At 43.6% G+C, this 26,686-nt stretch overlaps 1 protein-coding gene across 2 annotated transcripts in view; it reads left to right on the forward strand.

Annotated features, from left to right (window-relative positions):
- The window catches only part of CCDC38 (coiled-coil domain containing 38), a 2,097,275-nt gene that overhangs the window by 366,977 nt on the left and 1,703,612 nt on the right, over positions 1-26,686 (forward strand). For both annotated transcript variants that reach the window (XM_078675825.1, XM_078675815.1), the window contains exons 5-6: positions 20,772-20,935; positions 21,019-21,099. In XM_078675825.1, coding sequence (XP_078531951.1) covers positions 20,772-20,935; positions 21,019-21,099 — 245 coding nt within the window. The remainder of the gene's footprint in view (positions 1-20,771; positions 20,936-21,018; positions 21,100-26,686) is intronic.

Raw genomic sequence — 26,686 nt, forward strand, 5'->3', positions numbered from 1 at the left:
TAGTGTGTCATATATGAGACTTTCAGATTCACATTTGACATGCATTGCTTGACTGTAATGAGCGTTATCACTGTGTATGACGTAGCCTCACTGCTGATCCATCCTCCATCGAGCACATTCACAGGTGTGCGCTTCGCGATAGAAACACTTTTAATAATACCGCACACCATTGACATGCGTGTCTGCGCATATCCACAAGCTTGATAACGACATGTGGTGTTGGCCATTCAATGGTTTCGGCCAGCATCTCATTAGTAATAGTTGCCGCCCTCCCAGTACATGCTACATTAATGTAAATTGCGGATTGTGCGACAGGGACACACACATAAGTACACTTCCTGGCCAGGCAGGAACTGAACAACGCCCAGGTCCCCAGAATCATTATTCACACCCCTATGCTGGCCTGGCATATGCAAGCCCAGCCCACTTTGCATACGTATAATAGGATTACAACAACACCACATGTCCCAGTTCTTCCACACTGCCTCAGGTGATATGGCCACATCCACCTCGCATATCACAATGGGCAATAAACAAAAGGGATCCATGAGGTGTACACCATCCTGGCATTCAAAACTCAATGTGAATTGGGAACCCCAATGGCTGTCGTGTTTGGACATACAACAATGACAGCATGTGAGCAGTGGGGCCTGGGTGCACTGGGGCTGCAATTGAGCACTGTGCTGCGGGAGGGGTGGGGTGCATCAGCCTAAGTGCGCAGGTGCTAATAAGCGATGTTGCTGTGTGTAATGATGTGATCTCTGACCTCATTCAGTCACATCTCTTTCTCATTTTAAGACCCTACTGTAGGCCTGAGCCAGCGGTCAGCGCTGCCCTACAGACACGTGGCGTTGGCTTGTGTGGCACTGTAGTGAGCTGATTAGTAAGTGTACATGCACACAGGCTTGCACCACTGCATTACACGCACACATTATGCTTCTAGGATGCGCTCTATTCCCTTGTATGTGAAGGTTGGCATAACATACTATTATTTAACCTTGTGTATTCTTTAACACTCCAACTCCTATTTGAACCACGATTACCACTAGCAGTTGGTAGATCGTACTTCAAGAAGGAAGGATGCACTCAACTGGTGTTCTCAATTAAGCTTGAAATAAACCTTCATTTACCTCAAAACGTTTCCAGCATTATATTATTTCTCCTTTTTCAGACACTGAGTTGGTTGCGCCAAAATGGGCGGAGTGGATGCTCAGCCCATGATCATGCCCTTGGCATTCTGGCGCCTTCCATTGTGGTATCAAGACACAATCCCCGACCGGAGACCCGCTCTGCCACACTGAGAGAGGCACCCCATAGTCGGCGCTCTCACCGGCACGTCGTTGGACACACCGGTGGTGGCAGGTGAGCAGTGAAGCCTCGTGCGCAGGAGCTGCAATTGAACACAGTGTGGAGTAAGGGGCTGCGCTGCAGCAGCCTGTATGCACAGGTGCAGGCAAGCGATGTTGCCATAGATAATAATGTAATCTCTGGCCTCCTTCATATTTTGGTTTCATTTTAAGGACCCCAGCGTCCCAGACACATGGGTGACGGGAGGCAAACAGTGAGGGCTGGATGCAGTAGGCCGACACTCTTTCTCCTCCTCCCTCTGTTCTTTTGACTCTCCCTCCCCTTTTCCCTTCCACCCACTCGCTCTCTGTCCCATTCTCACTTTCTTCCTTTCATTCTGACTACCTTTCTTTTTCTCTTGGAAATGGCACACATACTTATATTTCTTTTTTGTCTTGCAGGTTTTGTACGCTGTTTCTGGAAGAGTCCCACCCACCTATTTCATGTTATGCTGTTGTTTCTTCGAATAAAGATGCGTTTCCATTTATTTGTGTTGTTTTAATAAAGGTTATTTTACCAATAAATAAGTGAGTGTATGGGTCTTCTTTTTCTGACAACACTTGTCTGTAGTTTATTGTGATAATCGCCGGTTGATTGGAGGTTATGAGGAAAAACATTTGTAATTTTGCTGTGCACTTACCAAATATAAACCAACAGACTATTACATAAACGAAGCCTGGGTAATTCTACAACTGCAAGGGTTCTATGAGTGTATCACTTTATAACACCATGAGTACTGCCTGTGTGATTAAAGAACCAATAAGGACTTGCCTAGGGCCACGGAGGCTTCAGGGACTGGCGAGGCCCACCCTGCATATATAAGTAAGGACCCAGAGGGTGGCAATCCCCGGACTTGAGTTGGCCTCGAAGCCCCCCGAACAATTAGTAAACAATACCCGGGGAGGTGGCGATCCCCTAGGCTGCAAAACGTCTCTGTGCCCTCCCACGCCTAATTTACATGTGAGATTAAGGTCCCCAGTACTGCAGAGACCCCGCAATATAATAATAGGATTGGCCCCGGAACATTACCCACCAGGGGGCTCATTTAAATGAATGGGTGAGACCCCGCTTTATTTATTTTTTCTCCATTTTTACCATCCGGATCTGCTTTATTGAAGCGATAGGAGGTTTTCCTCCTCTCGCTTCAACAAGGCAAACAAGGATTTGCTATCACAGGGTGAAAGCCATGCTCCCGCCCTGTAATAGCAAATAAATGGCCCGCAGATGCACACCCCAGGACATTGTATGACCTGTGCCCGGGAGGTGGCGCTCCATAGGGCCATGATGCTTTGGTTACTGCATAACTACAGAATTAGTATAAACGCATTCGAACACCACTTGCACACGTGTAGTACAGAGTGTAGTGAAGAGGCAGAGGAGGGCCAAAATCAAAAAATATAAATCCTACCAGAGGTCGGATGACATGGTTCGATGAGACGACTACCCTGGGACGAGTAGAAACAGCTTCTCGAAGAAAACGGGTCTTCAGCAGAACGCAAGGAAGCTCGAAATATTTGTGAGTGCTGCCTTCTTTTTATATTCTCCCGCTCGTCACCAAATTTATGTAGTGAAGAGGCAGACAGCAGTGGATCGAATAACTAGATTTATTGCAGGAAAAGAAGACAGCTTAAATAGCCACCAACAGGAGCAGGCAGCAAGACAACTGTCTTCTCCAGCACCATGTACAAACTCCCCAAGATTCCCCTTATGACAGCCCTACATTCTTACATTACATACTTACATTCTAGTAGCATTACATACTAACATTCTACTATGACTTACATTGGAATACTACACAGAGCACATGACTTTACAGCAATGAACTCATGGTTTCATCCACGAGTCTTGAACCGGTTTAGGCTCATGGTTTAGGCTCTTGGTTTATTCCCCGAGTCTTCAAACAAATAGGGGTAAGTAGTTCGCTTCCTACTCTCTGTATAGTATAAACGCATACTAACACTGCTTACACAGTTATACTACATCGGCCAGAAACAACGGGAATTGCTGGCCGCTCACTGGCCAAGGATACACCTATTAAATGGCAGGACTGTTTAAAAGACTGTGGCCAATCATCGATGGCTTTTCCGCACTGATGAAGGCAGAAGCCAGAAACGCGTCTGTGGATATGACAAAGCCCACTAATGCCCCGAGTGTGCACCGGAGTTGCCCTATATATATATATATATCAAGCTCGTGGGGGTGTGTCCATAATCGAGCCACACTCGAGAAACAATTAGCTTTATTCGGTACAGGCAGCGTGATTATCGTTAAAATACAGCAACTGACAACAGCCTGACACGTTTCGATTTGTCTCTTTTTCAAAGGCTTATGTGGTCAGAAGGGCGCATTATCGTTCTTCATTTTCTAGTTTGGCAAATATCAATTGCCCCGATGGGCTGCATATCATTGAGAACGTTGCCTTATAGGAAATGAAGATTTCAATTAAGTCCATGGTGGATGCACCGTCGATAAATTGCATTAAACTCACGGATGAGCCCCAAAAGCCCACGGTGCCTTAAATCCATCTTGTTCCCCACTTTCGAAACCCGCCAGTTTTGCGGGCTCGTGGCCCCCTGGGTCTGAGGTGGTGCAGGCTCAGCGGCTGAACTGCCGCTCCAGCATCATGCTCGTGGGGGTGTGTCCATAATCGAGCTGCACTCGAGAAACAAGTAGCTTATATAAATATATATATATATAAAAAATAATATTTTTTGAAAAATTAACCCTTAAAATAAATTACAAATAAATAATGTCCATTGGAAAGGGAGAAAGTGAAAAAGAATCTTCATGAAGAATGTGCAAGGGAACTTGGAGGGAGGTGGGCAACATAATAAAAACACATCAGGAAGCGTCAGGGGAATCATTCTATGTACAAGGGTTAAATAAAAATGTCTTAGCAGAAGAGTCCATGGTCAAAGTAAAATATAATGCCATCATCACTGTCCTCCTTGATGACTATGTCCAGATCCTCCGCTCCTGTGGACTCACTGTGGCTGGTTGATTGAGGACCTTACAACCCAAGGTAGCGTAAAACACGAGGGGTAGCTGGGGGATTAGCGAAGGAACACACCCCTGGGGACACAACAACAGTGGGTCTTTGGGACAATGTAGACAATTTGGCTGCACCCAAGGAAGTGATGATGCAAAAACAACAGTTGATGGACAGAATGCAGAACAATGTCATACATTCACCCCAGCACAGAGATCTGGGCCTAAATCCATCGTTTTTTTGCTCACCACACCACCCCAGTTCAGACATGGCCATATGCAAATCAGCCTTAACCGTGTGCCTCATGGGAACAGTCCAGCCTGAGCTGCCAAGCCATGTCTTCCCTGGACCGGGATCAAGCATCCTAGGACCGGTTTCTGGCTATCAGCCGTCTTCAGCCAGGATAGCTTGACTCCAGTGGCGTGGAGAGCACGGGACTCACGTCTGAACATTCCCGTCCCACTCGGGGTGACAAATGCAAAAACAACAGTTGATGGACAGAATGCAGAACAATGTCATACATTCACTCCAGTACAGAGATCTGGGCCTAAATCCATAGTTTTTTTGCTCACCACACCACCCCAGTTCAGACATGGCCATATGCAAATCAGCCTTGACCCTGTGCCTCATGGGAACAGTCCAGCCCGAACTGCCAAGCCATGTCTTCCCTGGACCGGAACCAAGCATCCTAGGACCGGTTTCTGATTATCAGCCATCTTCAGCCAGGATAGCTTGACTCCAGTGGCGTGGAGAGCACGGGACTCACGTCTGAGCATACCCGTCCCACTCGGGGTGACAAATGCAAAAACAACAGTTGATGGACAGAATGCAGAACAATGTCATACATACACCCCAGTACAGAGATCTGGGCCTAAATCCATTGCTTTTTTTCTCACCACACCACCCCAGTTCAGACATGGCCATATGCAAATCAGCCTTGACCCTGTGCCTCATGGGAACAGTCCAGCCTGAACTGCCAAGCCATGTCTTCCCTGGACCGGAATCAAGCATCCTAGGACCGGTTTCTGGCGATCAGCCGTCTTCAGCCAGGATAGCTTGACTCCAGTGGCGTGGAGAGCACGGGACTCACGTCTGAGCATACCCGTCCCACTCGGGGTGACAAATGCAAAAACAACAGTTGATGTACAGAATGCAGAACAATGTCATACATTCACCCCAGTACAGAGATCTGGGCCTAAATCCATTGTTTTTTTGCTCACCACACCACCCCAGTTCAGACATGGCCATATGCAAATCAGCCTTGACCCTGTGCCTCATGGGAACAGTCCAGCCTGAACTGCCAAGCCATGTCTTCCCTGGACCGGAATCAAGCATCCTAGCTGGTGTACAATTTCTAATAAAGGTAGAGGCAGCATATATCAAGTGCTGACATTGTATTTCCTTGATTTCACTAACCAATAATATGAAGGTTGAAACTAAAAGTTGGTGTAATGTCACTGCAATGTCAAGAAATGCATTAAGCAATAACAATTTTCTTAATTTAGGTCAGTATATTCTTCAGCATTTACCAACCTCACCTTCAGCGTTAGTGCAGTGCGAGGTTCCTGACGTACAAACATAATTCAAATTTTATAAGTGTAGATAGTACCGAGACAGGATGGGTATCTCCTCACCTAAACGTGGATCCAGGTTTATCCTTTTACCAAAATGTGCTGTGTCAACGGTTTTACACTTACTAACAGCAGTCATATGTTGTGTAGCATAGCGAAACCCGCCATACATGCTAAATTTGTTGTACCCATGCAAACAAGGCCTTGGATATAACCTTTGCAAAAATTTAATTCTGTATATTCCTAGACAACATCAGACACTCTACATGGTAATAGTCACATTTTGCATGACAAAACTGCTTTGTGCTATACACTGGAAACCATTTTTACATCTACCTATAAATTGGAAATGACATGCATACCACTGTTGAGAAATACTTGTGCATTTAGTACACCTTGGATATCTATGTATCAATTGAGACAAGTGACTTGCCAGCCTTTACTTCATTTGACAACAAATAGTACTTGTCTTGCCAAAAACACACATCAAAAGCATGCAAGACACAATATACAGCACACTAATCTCCACATTCTACAAAGTAGTTCATTTACCATAGCCTACAACAGTTATAAGGCCATTAGTTAACTAACAATCATGATTATTTTGTCAAAAAGGCAATTGTAATGAAATTGTAACCATTTGTGTTCTGAAAACTACAAGTACCAGAATTCCCACAGAAAAGCATTCAAATAGCTCCACTGATGTCTAGACCTTATGAGTATTGCAGCATCACTCAGATAAAGTGAAAGGTGACAACACATGTTGGGGCATCTCTGTCACCACTGACATCATACTTCAAGACACATAATGCAGTTCATACGCATACCAGCTCTATACTGCTCAATATTCTTCAGCTGAGCATGGAGGGTCAGCCAGGCCACCTCCAGGAACCTCCTGTATGAGGGCCTATCCGGGAGCCATTGTGAATGAGCCTGGTAGGACACGCCCATGATATCCTGGACCATAATGTGGGCCCAGCGTCACAGGTCCTCCCAGCACTTGTGACACATCTTGCTCTGCCACTGGTACACACCCAGTGCACCACAGCACACAGAGATATCACGCCAGATTTGCATACATGCTGCATTGTTCAACTGGCTATCAGGGCCCAAAAAAAGCTGAGGGTACCTATCAAACATTCCCTCGGTAAGTACATTCAGTTCTGACTCACTGAAGGAGGGAGCTTTGTCATCAAGTCCGTCAGCCATATTGGGGACAGGATAGGTGTAGCAGGACAGCAGAGGATATATCTGTGAGGTGAGGATGGCACAGAATGAGCACAAAAGGCTGCCTTCAACTAAAAAGTAGAAGGTTGTTTTGTTTTGTGTGTGTGATGCTGAAACTCCGCCAATTGTTATATGTAACTGTCTCAAGGATACTTCTAGGTAGCATGATAGAAAATTGGCAAGGAGTAAATTGCACCATTTGAGATGGAAATGGTGAACTAAAACAATCTGGGCCAGATGTTTTAGGAGGTCGCAGATGGACATTTTGCCCTTTTGCGACCGCAACAAACGGTAACACAATGTACCAACCCTATTGTGCGAGTCGCTAATGTAATAGTGACTCGCAAAATACGGTTAGCGACTCGCTATTAGGAAGGGGCATTCCAAGGTTGGGATCGGCGGAATTTGCAAAATTCACTTTCGCAAACTATCACAAAAATGTCAAAAATCTCCGCAAACACGCGGAAATATCGCGAAGACGCAGACGTTTTTTTCCTGTCTGTTCGCGATATTTTCTACGTGATCGCTTTGAAAATGTTTAGCCAACTTAAGCATGCGGTCGCTCATGGGTGCGGCCATCTTGTTTTCACTTGTCCCGCTCGCTCGCGATGCTTACTTCCTGTCCTGGGTCGCGCAATGCATGCTCGCGCCCGTTCGCGGTACGTATTTCCTGTTCAGGAATGCGTTTACGACGCTTTTTGCGTGCTCGGGGAGAAAATATCGCGCAAACTTACCCACGCGGTCGCAATAGGCGCGGCCATCTTGTTTTTCCCTCTATTGCATAGTTCTGGGGCCTGTCCACATGTCGACCGGGCGTAAAAGGGTTCAATATGGTTGTGGTGTCTCAAAGACACCGCCAGCCATATTACAATGTGCATTTTGGGATGCCTTTCCGTGACGCATTGCCGCCACGGAAAGGCATGCGGAGTATGCTTGGGGGGCCCGTTGCGGGCCCCCATGGACTCCGGGGTGGGGTGCGGGGTGCACATGGGGGTGCCTATGGATGAAACCCCCCTGCCTATGTTAAGGGAGAAAAAAGAAATGCATGCATGATGATGATTGATAAGGAGACCCGAATTACATACAGTTCTTGTTCAGTTTTTCCGGGCTTACTTTTACAGATAGAAAATAAAAATGAGAAATATTGGTAGGGATGAATCATAATCAGAGAGCAAACCTAGTGATAATAATAACAACAAGAAGAACACACTGTTGTAAAGATTGTAGACAAAAAATTGAATCAAAATATTGAAAAGATGATGAAAGTTGATACTGTTACTATGTTATCCTGGTCAAATGTGGATTTGCATCTCGGCATTCCTCTTGGTCCTCTTGTCCATCAATCTTGGGTGTTGCCAGTCTCCACTGCCTGCCTGGCAAATGTAGATTTTTTGGTAAGGTAAGTTTGCAACGTAATGTTTTCCCAAGTATAGCGCAAGGCCCGGCCTGTAATTGTAGATGAAAAACAAAAGGGATATTGAGAAACAAAGTGGAAAAAAATGCACAAGTTATGGTGTAGTGCAACAAGAACACTTTCCAAAGCGGCATGTAGGCATCATCTCTACTCTAGTCTGTTTCCAGCATTGACCTTCAACAACAACAGGACAGAGCAGGCCCACAATGACGGCATGTGGCTTAGCAAGTTAGCACATCCTCCGTTTAGAGTACATTTTTTTAAAGAGTTGGACAAAGCACATATCCAGCAACATAGCATTTTACAATTTAAGTCACTAAATCAATACACCGCAGTCATCCCACCGCTACACTCGACTCCCCTTCTACACAGACATTTATGTCTGCTGTGGTTGTTGTTGACTTGTTTACCTTTTATGCCACTCATGAAACGTCCTCCTGTTATTATTATGCCATCAATCATCTCCGATACTTGTACTGACTGACTGTGAAGATCGGCCTGCAGTAGAAGTACAATTTTGTTTATTACACAACAAGAGTAGAAATATTATTGACTTGAGTCACAGTGTGTACGGTAAGACTACTAGTACACTTTGACTTCACTTCATGCACAACAAACAACAAAAACACAAACACCAATCACTCAGAGTCAGGTGTCCAATGCATGTCATTCATTTTCATTACCTGTTCCTTCTCATCTTAAGTTAACGGCCGTCTTTTTTGCCATCATCATCATTGACGGTGCTGTTGTCAAACTCAGTGTGCAGTGTACAGATTGAGTCCCCTTCCTGTATTCAATCAAAAGCAATGTATCAAGCTGCAGTATAAGTACAAATTTCTTATTAGAAATAGTTGCAAGAAGGGGGAAATTGACTTGAGTTACGTTTAGTGTGTGGAAGGATGATTAGTGCACAATGAAGTACTTCATACACAACAAACAACAACAAAATCACTCAGTCTGCGTCCAATGCATGGCATCATTTCATTACCTGTTCCATCTCATTTTCACTTTTCAGTTAATGGGCAGTCTCTCTCGGCTCAGAAAGGAGGATAGCTATAAGAGTCATCATGTTCCACTTCTTTTTGGCGGGACTAGGAAACATTTTATTTGTTCTTCTATTTAGCATCATCCAATCATCATCTGTCTTGAGGGCAATGGATATAGGGAGATTCAGGAGGATGGAGCGGAGGAGCTGGATTCGGAGGACTGTACTGTGCAGACAGATGAAGCTCGTATATTGAAATAAGAAGAGTAGAAGACGGTGGTGATGGATTTGTTGTGATTCAAAGTTTGTAACCGGAAAGACAGACACAAAAAAGGACAGCCAAATGTCAATCTGAGGAGGTTTTCTTCATCCAAATCATAATTTGCAGAAGATTTTCTGCTGCTAGAGCTGATATTCTTCTCCAGATTGAAAATTTTACATGTTCGAGTACTCGAGCTTCACATTACTTCCGCCGGATGTCAATGGCGTGTCCAAAATGACGTGTTTGCGTTCTCTCGCTCCCTGTCGCGTTGGATATGATGTGTTTGCGTCCTCATGCTCTCGCTCGCAGTGGAGAATGACATGTTCGGGTTCTTTCGCTCCTTGTCGCGTTCGATATGACGTGTTTGAGTCTTCATGGTCTTGCTCGCGGAGGAGAATGACGTGTTCGAGATCTCATACTCTCGCGGTGTATGATCGCGAGACGAATGCCGTGATCGCGGGCGCAAACTCTTGCGAGATAGCGCAAAGGGCTACCAACATCTCATGGAGCACGGGACCGGATCGGGGAGCCCGTTGGGTATTGCATCGCCGACCCAATGAGGAGCAGCCAAAATGATGAAGCATGACACCTGAAAGGGTGTGTGAGGGCATTAAGATCCAACATATGGATCCCCATCTATATCCTTCTTTGATATAGTGGGACCTGGTCACCCGTGACTCCAGCAGCAATTTTACACTGAGGAACAGCACAACCCCTTTGTTTGATAAAGTGGCTGAAGTGCCACATGTGTGCAATCATTTGCACCTACCACATCTGGGAAGTGGGAAAAGAGGTAGAAATCCCTAGCATCCCTTTGTCTTATGCCAGTTTATGTGGCATATCTATGTGGCGAGGCACTCTCCTATTTATGCTGCTCAGAACCTGATACAAGCATCAGGACTGAAATGCGCACAATGCCACTGGACCCCCTCTGGAATGACGCTGTAGCAAAGAAATGTAGAGGTGCTAGGGTCTTGACATAGGCTGGGATGGCATGGGAGCAGAATGTCTCAGAGTTAAGACCCTGCTCCCACTCACAAACCATGTCCAAGATGAATCAGGGGGACGGAATCTAGAGGTGACACCTTGGCTGGACATGCCAAAGAGGCTGAACCTTTGTCTGAAGATCCTCTTAGGTCTCCTCCTCAAATCATTGTGTCTTATTACAAGGGGCAAACCGACAAACACATTCAGCAACATGTTGTAAGGTCTAAAAAAATTTTGTGGCAGGTCATATTTTCTGTGTGCAGCCAGGCTGATATTGACTGTTGGGCTAATGATATTCTGCTGGCACTGGGTGGGGGATGATAAGCAGTGACGTGTGTGTGTGTGTGTTTATGTGTGGTGTTTGAGAGAAACTTGGATATCTGAGGTTTGTTTAGAGGTTTTGACTTGTTTATAACATTCACATTTGAACTGCTTGTGGAAGATATTACCTGACATATTACTAATTATTAAATGTGCAACTGTAGAAGAGATTTAACAAATATACTTTTGATGTTCTTGTTGCCACTTCAAGGTTCATATGAAAAGGTTTATGGTATTGTTTTTTACATGCTATATGTTCAATGTTGTATAGGTGTATGTTTTTGCCATCACAATTACCCCTCCAAAACACCCCCTATTTAGCTAACTGATCCTACTCCCATCACATTTGTTCAACAAGTTTTGTTATTGCAATTCCAAGTAATCAGTGTACCTCACTCATTGTGCAATCCAATGTTTGGTGACATGTTGTGATACTCTACTGTTATCTACATGCACATGTCCTACGCATACACATATGACCCGAATGCAGGTGCAAAGATACTACTTGGAAGTCCCTTTATAAATACTGAAAAGTTGACTATTGGTCTAACTTTACCCATAGTGTTGAGAGCAATAATAACTTCTGTGTCCGGAAACAGCCAACATGGTTTTTACCAAGTGCAAAATTCTTGGACACCTCCAGCAGAGACTGCAGAAAGAAGCACAACCCTTCTCACACTCATGTTCCTCCTCCACCTTGCGAGATAACATTCTCCAGTATTGGATCGTTCATAGATTTACATGCTTTAATCATTAACCGTCGTTGAAGTGGGAGTCCCACGGTATTAAATTAAAGCAATAATATGAATAGCATAGGCTACATAGGAAGTGGCCATGAAAATAAATAGCATACCTATGAGCTTTTTTTTAAAAAGGACCAAACTTAGTCACCAACAAATCAGGCGACAGCACCCTCTCGAACCATCCCCACATAGGCTAGCTCCCTTAGATTTTCTACCACACGTCGTGAGAATGTCAGGACTCCCTGAGATCTGCTCAGTTGTTTCTTCTGGTTCAAGAACCTTATCTTTAGATCAGATATATATTTCTTTCTATATTCCCTTGGAACTTTCTGACCATATCAGACCATTTGTAAAAGGGATTTCTCACAGAAGACCCTCAAGGACAGAGAGGGAAGGCTTCTCTTGTAGTGACAGAGGGTTAAATCTAAAGACTATCCTGTGTCTGAGGCTGAGAGCGATGATTCTCTTACATCTGCCAAGTCGCAAAAAAGAAATAGATCATCAGATAAAGAGCTTTCTGAACACCCTAAAAAGGCCCTAAAGACACCTAGTCATCTAGGAAATATCAGGACAAATCTCATCACAGACCTTCTGAGGGTTCTTCTGAGCCTTCTAAGCCATCTTAAAGACTTATTCCTGGCAATAGGTCATCAAAGTTCCTCCCGTCAAGGACGGCATCTATTCATACTGAAAAAAGAAAGATTTCTACTTCTTTTACTCCGTAGACGACGACACCGTCGATGATGCTCTCGCCGATGAATCGACGATATTGACGTCTACATTCACTACGGCATCATCGTCATTAATAATAACATTGTCTCCGACAGCTTCAGTGACCATTGTTACTTGTAGACTGGTATCGATGACGGCATCTAAGTCTCCACCTACGTCAATGAAGCGTTCATCCAAGCACTTGTCGACACCGTTGTCGATGGCAAAGCATCCTGCACCTTCGACGAAGACATCCATGTCAACGGATATTCCAAAGAAACTACTGTAGACGGAGCACTTGTCGATGACAATACCGTAGACGACATTGTTGACAACACTTTCGAAGACACATCCATCAGAACCACTAGTTTTGCCTGCGAAAATACAGAGTTTTCATCGACGTAGACCCAGAATCTATCATCCAAAGCACCTTTAACACTTCTAGTGACTGTGTCACACCTTACATGTAGTGAAAAACTTAATGTTGATGTAATTCGTCCGGCCCACACGTCACCAAGCAGGGTTTTGTCTTTTCCACCAGCTCTCCTACTGCAGGATGAATCTGATGTAGCAAGTCTTTTTTAAGCGGCTCATTGTCCTTCAGAATTAAATGTAAAATGCCAGGACTTCAATGGCTAAGAATACTATTAGGAAGGATACCAACAATATCCTGAATATATTCCTCAAGAGCGCTCTATACAAAAGCCTTTAGACTTAGTAACCAATCTTCAAGAAATGTTAAAATACTACTATAAACAACTCATGGAACCTGTTCCTTCTATTCCTGCCCTTTGCTTTCCACCTTCAACTCAGTTTGCACAAAAAACGCTGCATCCTAGGCCGTGCACTTTGCAAATCCCAGGAACCCTACTATCTTCATTACCTTGGGCGGGATCCCAGACGAATGATCCTGAAGTGTGCAACGTTGATCAAGAGGAAAAATAGAGAGAGATCAGGGATTGTCCTTCACTATCAATGAGTGGGATGATTATTTGATACCTACACCATCTCTGACCAAATGCCCCTCCGGTGGAGGTTTCCATAATATCATGGACAGGGCGGCGAAACGTTTCCAGTTGACTTTCTCTACCAAACAGGCAGAGTATTTCCTTTATGATTTTAAGGAAGCAATTAAAAAATCAATCAGATCCATGCCTATTATAGATTTTATTTGGCAGGAAGGAGTGCATATACTGAAGAACCCGGCCACAGTGACAGCTGTTAAACCCAGGTTAGATAAAAAGTACAAGGCACTGGATGACGCTCCTGCATGCCTCATTGGACAAATGAGACCAGATTTGGTCATCGGTCAAGCAGCTCAGAGATGTTCTAGGAACCCTGCTACCCCTATCATAACACCACCAGATAGGGAAGGGCATCGGCTGAACACGATTTGAAAACGTGTCTCTCTCCACATGGCTGTGATAACAATTAGAGCAACAAATTCTCTGGCAGTTCTAGGGAGATTTGACAGGCAAATGTGGTCAGATAAGACACAGTATAGTGATCTTCTGCCAGAGGATGATAAACCTGATGCCAGGAAGATTATCCTGGAAGGAGAGAGTGCTTCTTCTGAGATCATAGACTGTGTTGTTGATATAGCTTCTTCAGGTTTTCGAAAGCCAGCTGAAGCATATGTCTTCCTTAGGCAGGGCTGGTTGAAATTGCCAACATTCAGACCAGAAGTTCAGACAAAAACCCTGGACATGCTATTTGATGGAGAAGCGTTATTTGGAAAATATATTGACGAAGCTCTACAATCAGTGGCAGCAGCAACATGTTTCCTCGATGATGCAACAGCGGCTGCTGCGGCAGCGTTACGCTTCTCTCGCATTGCGGCGCGCTTCCAGCTCCCCACAGCAAAAAGGCCTCACACACAGTTACAGGCCCTCCTGAAATACTGGAAGTCCCAGCAAGGAAGTTCAGGAAAGCTGGGGGTGAAGTCCTTTTGTGCCTGGGACTTCAGAAACAGGAGGCCAGCTCTTCTCAGGCCCTTGGATACTTTTGTTCTAATCGACACAGCACACATCAAAGTCCTTCTTCAGGCATGGGACACAGCACACATCAAAGTCCCTTGGTCCTCTCCTCAGTAGAAACAGCAAACTGCAGGCCAACCCCAGACACACAGCAAGGGCAGTACTTCTCCTCAGTCTTTTCAGCTGATCTTCTTTGGCAAGGATTCCTCTTGATCACTAGGTGGTCTAACTTCCAGGTTTTTTTTCGCTCTCATATTTATACCCCAAAAGTCTTTGTTCTCTATGTGTGAGGTGTCCTGGACCCAGTCCAAACCATTTCTGGGTGCACTCTGCCAGTGAACAACTTCTTCCTTTGTCAGTATGGGCCAGGGTAAACATACGTACCACAGGAGGTGGAGCCAGCATTGTGGAAGGCAGGCACAGCCCTATTCAGGCCCAGGTGCTATTCCTCCCTAAACTCCAAATGCAGATAGGTCTATTCAGCCTAGTGCTGACTCACCCTGACTCCTGGAGCCACCCCAGCCCCAGTCACTCTCAAACCAGACAGTCAATCCACAAACAGGCAGAGGCACACAGAAAGGTTGAACAAGAAACTAGCCACTTTCTAAAAGCGCTATTTTCAAACACAGAATTTAAAAACCATCCCTCCGAAAAGATGTGTTATTAAATTCTGAGTTCTGGGACACCAGATTTCAAATTTCCATATTGCTCCTATGGGAAGATATGCAGGTAAACATGTTACACAGCAAAATTGGTAGTAGTTCACTATCAGGACATGTTACCCACACTAGTACATGTCCTACCTTTCACACACTGCACCCTGCCCAGGGGGGTATCTTGGGCCTACCATAGGGGTGTCCAATGTGTAAGAAAAGGGAAGGGTAAGGCCTGGCAAGTGGGTGCACTGGCCAGGTCGACATGGCAGTTAACAAACTGCACACAGGCACTACGGTGGCAGGCCTGAGACCTCTTTTCAGCGCTACTCCTATGGGTGGCACAATCAGTGCTGCAGGCCCACTTGTAGCATTTGAATTAACAGCCCTGGCACACTCAGTGCACTTTACTAGGGACCTACTGGTAAAACAAATATACCAATCATGGATAACCAATCACAATAACAATTTACACAGGGAGCACTTGCACTTTGGCACTGATCAGCAGTGGCAAAGTGCCCAAAGCATCTAAACCAGCAAAAACGAAATCCAGCTCAGTGTCAAAAATACAGGAGGTAGAGGCAAACAGTCAGGGGAAACCATGCCAAGGATGCCAGGTCTAACACTCAGTCAGACAATCTCATCAATTATTCCTTGCCTATGGCAATATTGTAGAAAAGTAGGATCTGCTTTCATGGTCACCCCCACTTTTTGCTGGTGGCATTCGGTTTTTCTGACTAGTCTGACTGGGATGCTGCTAATCAGGACCCCATTCACTGTGCTCTCTCCCTAAACTGGACTTGGTAAGTACTTTTGGTACCTTCCAAATTGGCTGCTGGTGTACCCCTCTAAGTCCCTAGTATATGGTACTAAGGTACCCAGGGCATAGGTACACCAGGGGTCTCCCATGGGCTGCAGCTTGTATTGTTCCACCCATGAGAGACCACTCAAACTGTGACTACAGGCCTGCCATTGCAGCCTGTGTGGGCTGGTGCTAGCACCTCTCACAACAGATATAAGTTTCCTTATATCTGAGGTCACTGCACTTAAAACTTACAAGTCACCCCTGAGGTATGCCTTTCAATCCTAAAGGCAGGGTGCTTGGTTATAAGTGTGAGAGTGCCATGCATAAGTAGGTCACCCCCTACATACCTAGGAGTCGATTCTCCTGGCTTTCTAAGTGCGGGCACCCATTTTAGGCATATAATGGACATCAAGTCAATTACGTGATGTCTAACTATATATTGGCTGCACCAAAACCGGGCATGTTTGGTATCAAACATGTTGGAATCCTACCCCAACACCTATTCCAGTGTTGGATGTAGATGCTCATGTACTGGCGGGCTCCCCTAGGAACCCCTCCTGTAATCCCGGTACCAGCCTTTCAGGGTCTAAGTGCCAGTTAGTGCTGCTGCCAATCACAGACAAGATTCTGCCCTCTTGCTGCTGAGACAGACTCGAGCAGGGGAAGGTAGAACAATAGGCTTCCTGTCACAAGGAGGTGTAACCACCTCCCAGATAGGACTTAGTGTATTCGGCTGGGGTGGGGGTGCTTGCCAGCGCCACAAGACTGCTTTGAAGGGCACATTTGGTGCCCTCCTTCCATACTCCAGTTGGAACCAGTTCTGGAAGCCATTGGCTCCTGCTCTGGTGTGAAACTAGAGAAAGGACATAGGAGTATCCTCCCCTCTGTCCAGCCCCTCCTATCGGAGGGATCCCGGAACAGTCCCAAACATTTTCCTAGGGTACTTAATGGCTTAAATGTGGGCAAGATTCAGATTCGTCGTGGGCGAAGATTCAGATCCAAAACCACTTCATCTTCAACCGTCTGGGCACTTTGGACTTAGCCTTGCGAACCAAGACTGGGAAGTCTGGGAAGACTCCTCCTGCTCCTGGTCTCGTTGTCCTGCCAGTCTTCTGCATCATCTGTGCGCCTTCTCCAGGCCTGTGGCTATCTAAGACACCCAAAGGGATCTCCTTTGGAGTGAAGGGGTCACTCCCCTGCATCTATGGGCACCGCAACCAAGCTGACCGGTCTTCTGCTCCTGACATCCTGTGGACTCTGAAAGGCTCAGCAACACAGCTGGTGGTTCTGCAACTCCCTCGAGGCTTGCACTGTCTTCTCAGCAAATTTGAAGTCAGTATCCCTCGTCTGCACCGCTGGTGCACTGCGTCGACTTGCTGTTGCCAAGGCTTGTTGACTCTATTTTCCAGAGATCTTCGGGCTTCAAGAACCTGCTACCAAGATCTTCGTCCTCACCGCATACTTTGCACTGTAGGCCTGCATTCTTGGTGAGCTGCTCGTTGTCCTTCTGCGACTTCTGTGCCTTCGGCCTGTGGGTCTTCTTGAGTGTCTTCTTTGGCTCCATTGGGCTCCCCTGCTTGCCTGCCACCTGCTCTGACTCTTCTGCACTTTGTTAGTCCCTTGGACCTTACTGGTCCCGACACTGCACCTTCTTTGCTTCCTCTTCTGTTGCTCCCGCCGGACACCAACCCCCTGGCTCTCGACTTACAACGTGGGACAGCTCGTGAACGGCTCCTGGTCTTCCACAGCATCGCTTAGTTCTCACAGCTGCAGCGACAAGGGCACCTTCACCTCACCTGCATCTTCTGTCATCCTTGATCATTGGCCTCCCGTGCCTCCTGGTCATTCCCAAGTGGCATAGACTATGTCACCTCTGCTTGCAGGTACTTCTCATCAAGAATTCACCCTTGGATTCCACCGTACTCTTTCACCTTCTTCTTCAGCAGCATCTTCACTGAAGTCCTCCATTGTCATCTAAGGCGGTTTTCGACATCACTTAGCAGCTATACACCCGGCTTCCCTGGTGTAGGTATCTTGGTTCCTGGGGTATCCACGGGTGGGGCGACACTCCAACCTTCCATCTTCCATGGGGTTTCTTCAGGATCTTCTGGAAACAGTCCTTTATCTTGAAAACTGCTACAGCGACTTTTCCATTGACTTGTATTGAGCTTGCGGTCGTGTCTTCACTCTGCATACAGCCTCCTTGGGGTTCCTGGGTACTTACCATGCATGCTTCCTTGGGTCCCTGGCTTTTCTAAGTCTCCTGGGTCCAGTCTCAACTTTGGTCGCAGTTTGCATTCAACTTTATTAGTTTATGGTTTGGTCTCCCCCTGGAGACCACTGTGTATTTGTGCTACACACCTGTTCTATTGTTGAAGTATTGTGTGTATTGTGATTATATCTCTGGGTAAGAGATATTGCAACGTATAAGTGAGTGTTTATAATATATACATATTTTTATAACTATACTGTGTGGTTCTTTCTAACGTAACCTACACTTTATGATTAGTACTGGTAAAAAAGCTACTTTGCACTCCTTTTGGGCTAAGCATGAAGGCTGCTCTCCACAGCTACCACTTAGAGAGCTGTCTATGGTTGTCTAAGACCACTAAAATCACAATAAGGTTTGTCTGGATTAGTGAAGGGAGGGATCATTTAAATAAGTGTACACCATATACTTGCAACAGACATTGAATTCTGCCATAATGCTGAAGGACGACCCTTATCCACTAGAGTCAAGGCTCATTCAACAAGAAATGTTTCTACATCCACTGCATTATTTGCTGGGGTTCAGAGTCAACAAAACTGCAGAGCGGCCTCATGGTCCACCAGGTATACCTTTACCCAGCTTAATTGCCTGGATGCTACATAGAAAGCTGATATGGCAGTGGGACAAGTGGTGTTGGGGAATCTGTTTCAATAAGGTGAGCCTCTTTCCTTTTATGCTTTCCTATACCACCATCTGCTATGGTTATGTTATTGCTTTCATTATTATAGTTGCACCTTTTTGCAATGTTTGCAATATGATGATATGATAATATGTATTTATATCACTGCTAACTATTCTGATTTAAGCATGGCAATCCTATGAAAGATCCAATACTGGAGAAGAAAATAATTTACTTACCTGTAACTGTAATTTTCCAGTATTGGTATCTTTCATAGATTCACATGGGACCCACCCTCCTCTCCTAGAGGCTCTTCTTTGACTTTTTGGATTATATTTATTCCCACCTATGCTTGAAAATCTGTGGGAGTTAGTCTTTGTGGGGAAGATTCTAGAGGGTGCTATCGCCTGATTGGTTGGTGACAAAGTTCGGTCCTTTTTAAATATTGGACATACATACCCTATTAAATTCATTCCCTACTGCCATTGTAGCCTATGCTATTCATATGATTGATTTGATATAATACTGTGGGACTGACACTTCGACGACAGGGAATGATTCAAGCATGTGAATCTATGAAAGATACCAATACTGGAGAACTACAGTTACAGGTAAGTAACTTATTTTCTTCCCCTTGGTATTGATCTGCCCTGTTGTGCCCATACCCCACTGATTTAGATAAAAAATAAATGATAGAATGAAAGACTAGTAGCCTTGTTACATGTGATATGCTAAATGTGAAATTGGGTACAAATGATGATTATGCTCATTTTCAACATATGATTCAGACATGAATTTCACCTTTCAAATGGAAGTGGACTACTCTGTCATTTAACACTAACAACAACAGTACTGGCATGCTTTCCTCATTCATGTGGGAAAAATCAAGCTGTAAAACAATGGAAGTCCGTTGTATATCTTTGCCCTTTTAAGAGCACATTTAGAGCTGTAACAAAGGATGTGATTTTGTAGTGTTCCCACAGCACATATACAAAAATGTATTAGGTGGAATGATATAATTTCGCTGTCACTTGTAATTACTCTGGCTATATCCCAGTCCATAATTATTTTGAATACCATGCCACCTCAATTTGGACTCAGTCATATGCAAATCAATCTTGACAGTCCAGCCCAACCTGCCAGGTTATCAGTGAGAAACGGGTCTTTCGCTACTGTTCTGGTTCAGAGAGGACCTGGGTTGGAACTGATTGAATCAGGACTGATTTTCATATGTCTGGATTCAAACTAATGTGGTGTGGTTTGCAATGGAATGCAATGCTGCCCAAGTTATTACCAGTGACTGAGGTTAATTCAATCATTCCCAGCCATAATTTTTTTGTATATTTTGGTATCCACGGAATTGACATGCTCCCCAAAGGCAACGTGGTTGGCCTTCTGTTGCTGCTATAGGGACGTAAATGGGCTTTTTGACAGGAAGAGACCCAGCTGACTAATGTGCATTGGATCTGTCTTGCCCCACTGGAGGACCTTGAGAACCAGAAAATCTTGTAAGAATCACTATACAATCTTTGACCAATGTGAACCGTTTGGGCCTACCTTGTATTGTGTATTAATCAGACTATGCGTATTAGCTTAGTAGGAGTCACCCTCTCTAAATAAGCTCAATTTATGACAAAGCCAAACATATAAAGAAATAAAGCATAGGCTATAAAGATTTACTAAAGATCTGTTGTTCACTATGAGCCCAAAATCTACAGTGATATTTTCTAAGTGAAGCAAATACCACTGGGGCAGCAGGCAATGGAAAAAAATATTGTACATTATGTCCTAGGTCTATGTTCAAATGGTACTATAGTCTATACTTTGTCGAGCAAGCCTAAATTTTACAGTTTTAGGACATGCTCTTATTTTCCATTTTTTCTGTTTAATAGTATACAGTGGCAGTTAAACAAGAGGCAATGAGAACAATGGAGGACATCTTAGCAACAGAAGAGAAGAAAATACTCAATTCGGAAAATAAACTTGAAGAGGACACCATGGCATTTGAAGAGTTTCTCAATGAAAATGACAGGAAGTCTGCAGATGCGCTAAAAATGTTAGAATCTGCTCAGGCTGCTGTTTAATGTATGACTCCTTGGGATCCCTACTGTACTAAACATCTCCATTTTTATCTTTTAGGGCAGACCTTGAAACAAAATTGAAATTTGAGAAAAATGTCGAAATCAAGAAAGCAACCGGGGTGATGATGGCAATTAAAAGGTTAGGCATGTGGTGCCTTTTTCATGTTTATCCTTTTGTGATGCTCTTACTTCATGTTCATACATGATTCGCTCAGTGGCGGCTGCCAGCTATGGAGAGGCGTGTGAGGGTGTGGGGGCAAATGAGGGCAAAAATATATAAACTAAATTAATGCTAACATGCATTGCATTATCGTTTTAAAGTTATAATGTTTAACTTGGTAATGTAATGCATGTCAGCAATTTAGGGCATACTAAACAATTTTCATTTTTTTTTTTAAATTAAGAAAAACACACTTACCTTGCAGCGCCTCCTTGCTACGTCCTGGTGGTCTTCTCTCCTTGGGCCTAGCAACTCCCCTAACCAAACCTAGCGCTGCTCTCATGTTGTTAACCAGCATGAGAGCAGCGGCAGGATAGCATGGAGCAGGCTCTCTCAGTGCTCCAAAGAGCCTTGGAGGCTTTGCTCGGTCTCAACCCAGCTGTCCAAGACAGCTAGGTTGAAGTTTAAATTTCTCATGTCTAGCTGGCAGTCACGAGCCGGCCGGCCAAAGAGACATGCACACTTTAAAGTGCTCAGCCCCCCTAAAAGAAGCTTCTCCTTGAATTTCTATGAACCTTCCTCTATATTCTCCTTTATGGATAAAAATAGAGACATTTTTATTGCCCCTTTCGATTTCCAAGAAATCCTTGCCTTCACCACCGATATTACATCTTAACTTTTCCCTGTCAATTCCCACTCCAGTAAACTTTTGGTCTCCCTTTTAGCATCATCTTATCCTTCAATTAATTCTCATCATCAACAACCTATTTGGCATAATAAATCACTACAAGTTCATAATCGTTCTATATACTGGAAAACTTGGCATTCTAAAGGTCTTCTTTGGATATCTCAGTTACTTCATAACGATCAACCCCTTTCTTTTTACGTTCTCCAAAATACATTCTCTTTACCATCGTCCTCTGGATCGCAATGTGATCTTTTACGTTCTTCCCTAAATCAATATTGTCTAACTTTACCAACAGACACAAACTTTCCCGCACACTACAAAAAACTAGCTTCAATACTTGACACTTCCCCCCTGTTTCTAATATACATACATTGCTACATTCTCCCCCAGACAGACACAAATCTAAGACTGAATTGGCGTGGGAGAAGGATTTCTCACAGGTTTGGCCGATCTTTTTATGGGACAAAATATGGTTTAAACTTCACAAAACGTCTTGGGCTGCAAGTGCCACACAAACCCTCTATTATATTTATCACTGAGTACTATTTTCTCCATTAGCCCTAGCATCATTTTCGCCAGATATGCCCTCTACCTGTTGGTCCTGCCCTTGTATGTCTGCCAATTTAAAACACATGCTGTTCGAATGTCGGGCAACTGGTTTGGTCTCAAGTTAACATCATTTTCAAAGTTCAGATCCCTTTTTCTATCACAAATGTAGTGTTGGGCACATTATCACGCCAATGGCCCTCACTCCTCACTGAGTTTTAAACTCTTAGATGTATTGCTAGCTATTGCCTTTCATTAAATAACCTCTAACTGAAAACAGGCAGACAAGGTTACTTTCAGATCCTAGTGGAACGCTGTTTGTTTTCATCACCGACTAGATACCAATTATGTTTCCCCTATTTCCTAGAAATCAAAAGAGATTCATTATGGTTACACTAACAACTTATTTATCTTTGTCTGTCTCTTCTAGTGTTAAAACTACTAACATTTCAGACGATGTAAGGAAACCACCTTGAGCTCTCCCCTTGCCGCTTTACTCCTAGACGTTTAGAAATCTTTTAACACCCCTAGGTTTATAATACGTTATTCCTATTCAGTTATTGTTATGCTTACATTGTTGCATTATTACTCCCAATTGTTATATAGTAATGATATATTGTTTCCCTCCTTCTGCACCCTTCCTTTTATTATTTATATTGTGTATATTTCTTTTTGCATACTGCTTGATTAACTTATCCTTATATATTTTTATTTTTACTACATATATTTATGTTAAATAGGATTTGTTCTATTAATTGTATTGCTGTTTCTTTTTCCTGTTTTCTTTATTAAACTCAAACTTAAAAAAAAGTGCCCTGCCCATCACTCCTCTCCGCTACTGCCTGTCAGCAGCTGCCCTGCCCCATCCTGAGTCTCAGTTCGGGACAGGGGTTGCAATGTCAATGAAAAATGAAATGGTAATAATGTCTATTGCTTTTTTATATTTCATCTGGGGGCATTTCAAATAGTGGGGCAATGCTCCCCCGCCTTAACGGGGTAGGAACCCCTGGTTTTGTCCCCATATGTTGTGTGCATTTCACACAATTTAAATGTGACCCACCACTCACATACAAACTGCTGGTTAAAAGATTGAAGATACTTGTTAGTTTCCATCTCTGTAACACATACAATAGCAAGTGTTTCTATAGTTGGCAAATATTCCTTTATTCAGCTTTTAGATAGAATAAAGATGCTGACAATTTAACTACCCTTAATGTGTTGCTTGTATTTCTCCCATTAATTTCATTAATCTAATAGTTTATGAATTTTCTGTATGAAAGCCAGAGGCGCTAATGACTTAATACTTTCACAATTAATATTTACCTGTGGCATTAATGGCCACTTGACATCAATTATCACAAATTACTGTCACGTACCTGCATTAATATTCCAAGTGACATCCACGTGAGACTAACTAGAGTAAGGGACACTAAAACACATTACTGACAGGCTTGAGGTGAATTATGCTATTGGCATATGGAATATGCCTGCTCTGTCATCCTTCCTTCATCTGTCACAATAAATGTACTTATCCGATGTATTCTTGTTTTATATATGAGACTGTACTGATTACTGCTTTTCTTTAGTAAATAGCCCTTTCCATTGATGACTTATCTAAGAATTACAGCAAGTTTTACTGTAAGTTTATATGCAATATTATTAGCTGTTGTAGTTTATGACTGATACTAAAAGCTGGCGTTTTTTATTTCTACTTTCCCTGGGCTTGAGGTGATATGAAAATAATAGGTTCCAAAGGTTTCTTGTTTCTCATATCCTAGTAGGTATTTTAAATGGGTCAACAATGTCATTTCCCTTTTTGTATGCACATTTTCCTATGATATATTCAAAAACAATTCTAACTTTTACCCGCCAGATATGGAATATTTGTCACACATTTTTTAACAGAATGCTTTCTTCATTTTTAGCATCATATTTTTATAAGAAAATACAACAAATATTCAAATATCAAGTTCAACAATATTTAAAAAACAAAAGTAATAGTTATAAAAGAAAACACAATAATATTCATGTATCATTAACAATCTAATAGTATTTCACAAATTCTACTTGATAGTTTGGTAGTTCATGCTAAGGCCACAGGCCTGTGTAGTGATAGCCGGATGTAGTTGTCCGCCTCATATCAATCAGACTTGGGCCTGAATTGTTTGTGCTCATTACTTGTTGCCTACATTTGTGGGCTGTGCTGCCAACTTCCTCTCCTTCTGTTGCTCATTTTACACTGTGAACCATGCAAGTAGGCAGGATGGAGGCTTACTCTTTCTATCAGCCACTATCTCTTCAGCTATCATTCTCTTACAGTCTGAGGCTCTAGATAGAAATATTTAAATATTTACAGCAAGTTGCCTCTGTTGCAGTGTGTTTCTACTAAACCTAAAAAATATATCTGAAAGGTACACTAATGGATCAGTAAACACCTTAACTACTGAAGTTACCTCCCCTTTACCCACCAGTGCTGAGTCTTTTTTAGGTTCCGCCTTCACAGTGCTTGCACTGTGCTTGTAAAATCTATTTTATTTAATATAAATCTTAAAAGGGGATAGCATCCCACCCTTCTTTTTCATTTGTTTGTGTGCTTGCCACTTTTCCTCTGTTTCTATGGGTTGTAGCATACCGTTTCCTTTTGTTTTTTCCTGTGTTCTTCTTATCAATGTCCTACGGCTGCAGTACTCATTTTAATCTGCATTTGGTGAACTTCTTTCTTCCTTCTGAGCAAGCAGTACCCTACTTGTCCCCTTCTTCCCCAACCTCTTCCCCTGGCACAGCAGCTTGATCTCCTGTCCCACTCCTCCCACAGACTCTTATATTGGACGTTCGGCCACCGCGTTATCATCAGCGTTTACCGTGCAGCCCATCCTGCTCTGCCTGCTTGCGTTGAACCCGCCTGCCTCCCTTGCTGTCAGCGGTGAAACTATAAATACTGTTCCCAGCTTGTGTGCCAAGCAAAGCTCCAAGACAGCAGCGGCCTGCTTAAGCAGGTACTTGACAACATTTGGCAACTCCTGAGAAAATATACAACGAACAAGCAAGAAATCAATTTATCTTTCTTTCTCTGTATATACTATTTAAAGAGCGTTAAACAATGGCGCTGGGTATAAGATCAGCGTGCTAAAGTAATGAGCGATACAACTCTTCGACACTTTGTCTTAAATGTGTCCTACTACCAAGCCTTGCTTGCAGATTAGGTTGCAGTGGAGGTAAAAGTTAGCATAAATAATAATCCCTGCAGAGACAGATTTGCAACGGATAATATGGCTGTTAATGTTCTTCTTCTACTGGTGACTGTTGTTTCGTTTTCAAGCCTGACCAGTTCCACATTGTGGACAAGTAGGCTAAATAAGTTGCAAATTCAGCTTTGGAAAAATAAGTCGCACTCGAAACCTACTTTTGCATCCGATCTGGGAGGAAATGTATCCGCTGCAGATAGGTTACAAAAGCTCCAATGCCAAAATGATTTAAATGAATCGAATGGTCCCCAAGTTTTCCAAAGTTTTCAATGCAATTACCATAGTTGACCATGCCAAGGTCCCCCATGTTTGATGCAAACTCATAACTCATTTGCCACCATACACTTTCCGTTACTTTTTCCAGACCTTGAAGGTCCTGTTTTTTCCCTGATCCCCATTTGTCTCTCATTTCTTATCTTTCTCTTATTTTTCCCTCCTTGTCTGCCTTTCTCTTGCTCTGTCGCTCGAAAATAATTCCATATCTTCAAATTGAGTCCTGGAAGAATTGCTTTATAACTTATATTTGAGAACGGTAACCTACTTGGCTGTTGGCATTGTGATACGGGAGACCTTCAGCTAGCTGTTGTTTCAGTTGTCCGCTTGGTCACTTGTGGACTCCAAGAACCACACCAAACAGCTGTTTCCTTTATCTCAAAGCAGACGTTCTAAAGAAGCTACGCTTATGGTTGAGCCTGCGAATGTAGTTACGCTCAACTGCTCACACAAACCTCATGAACCACTATCTTAGACAGTATATATCTTCATGGGCCGCACATGTAGAAGCACAACTCACCAGTCTCTCACCTTGAGGGATCTTCAGCTGAGAGCCATGTAACATATTCTTTACAGTATGTGCGCAGTCACAAGTGGCATACTAAGCATGCCTTTGTGCTAATCTGATGGCAGCCCAAGATTGAAAGACTACATACTATTTCCAAACCAATGCTAACTTACCTGCAAAGCACACTTCAGACAAGCCCCATGTGCCAGCTCACCCTGACAATATGAATTTTCTTCTGAGGCTGGGCACTGAAGTTGTTTTCTCATTATTTCAAAGAGATGGCACAATGAGCTATCCCTTATTGAA

This window comes from Lissotriton helveticus, chromosome 1_1 (genome assembly GCF_964261635.1).
Source record: "Lissotriton helveticus chromosome 1_1, aLisHel1.1, whole genome shotgun sequence".
Lineage (NCBI taxonomy): Eukaryota > Metazoa > Chordata > Amphibia > Caudata > Salamandridae > Lissotriton > Lissotriton helveticus.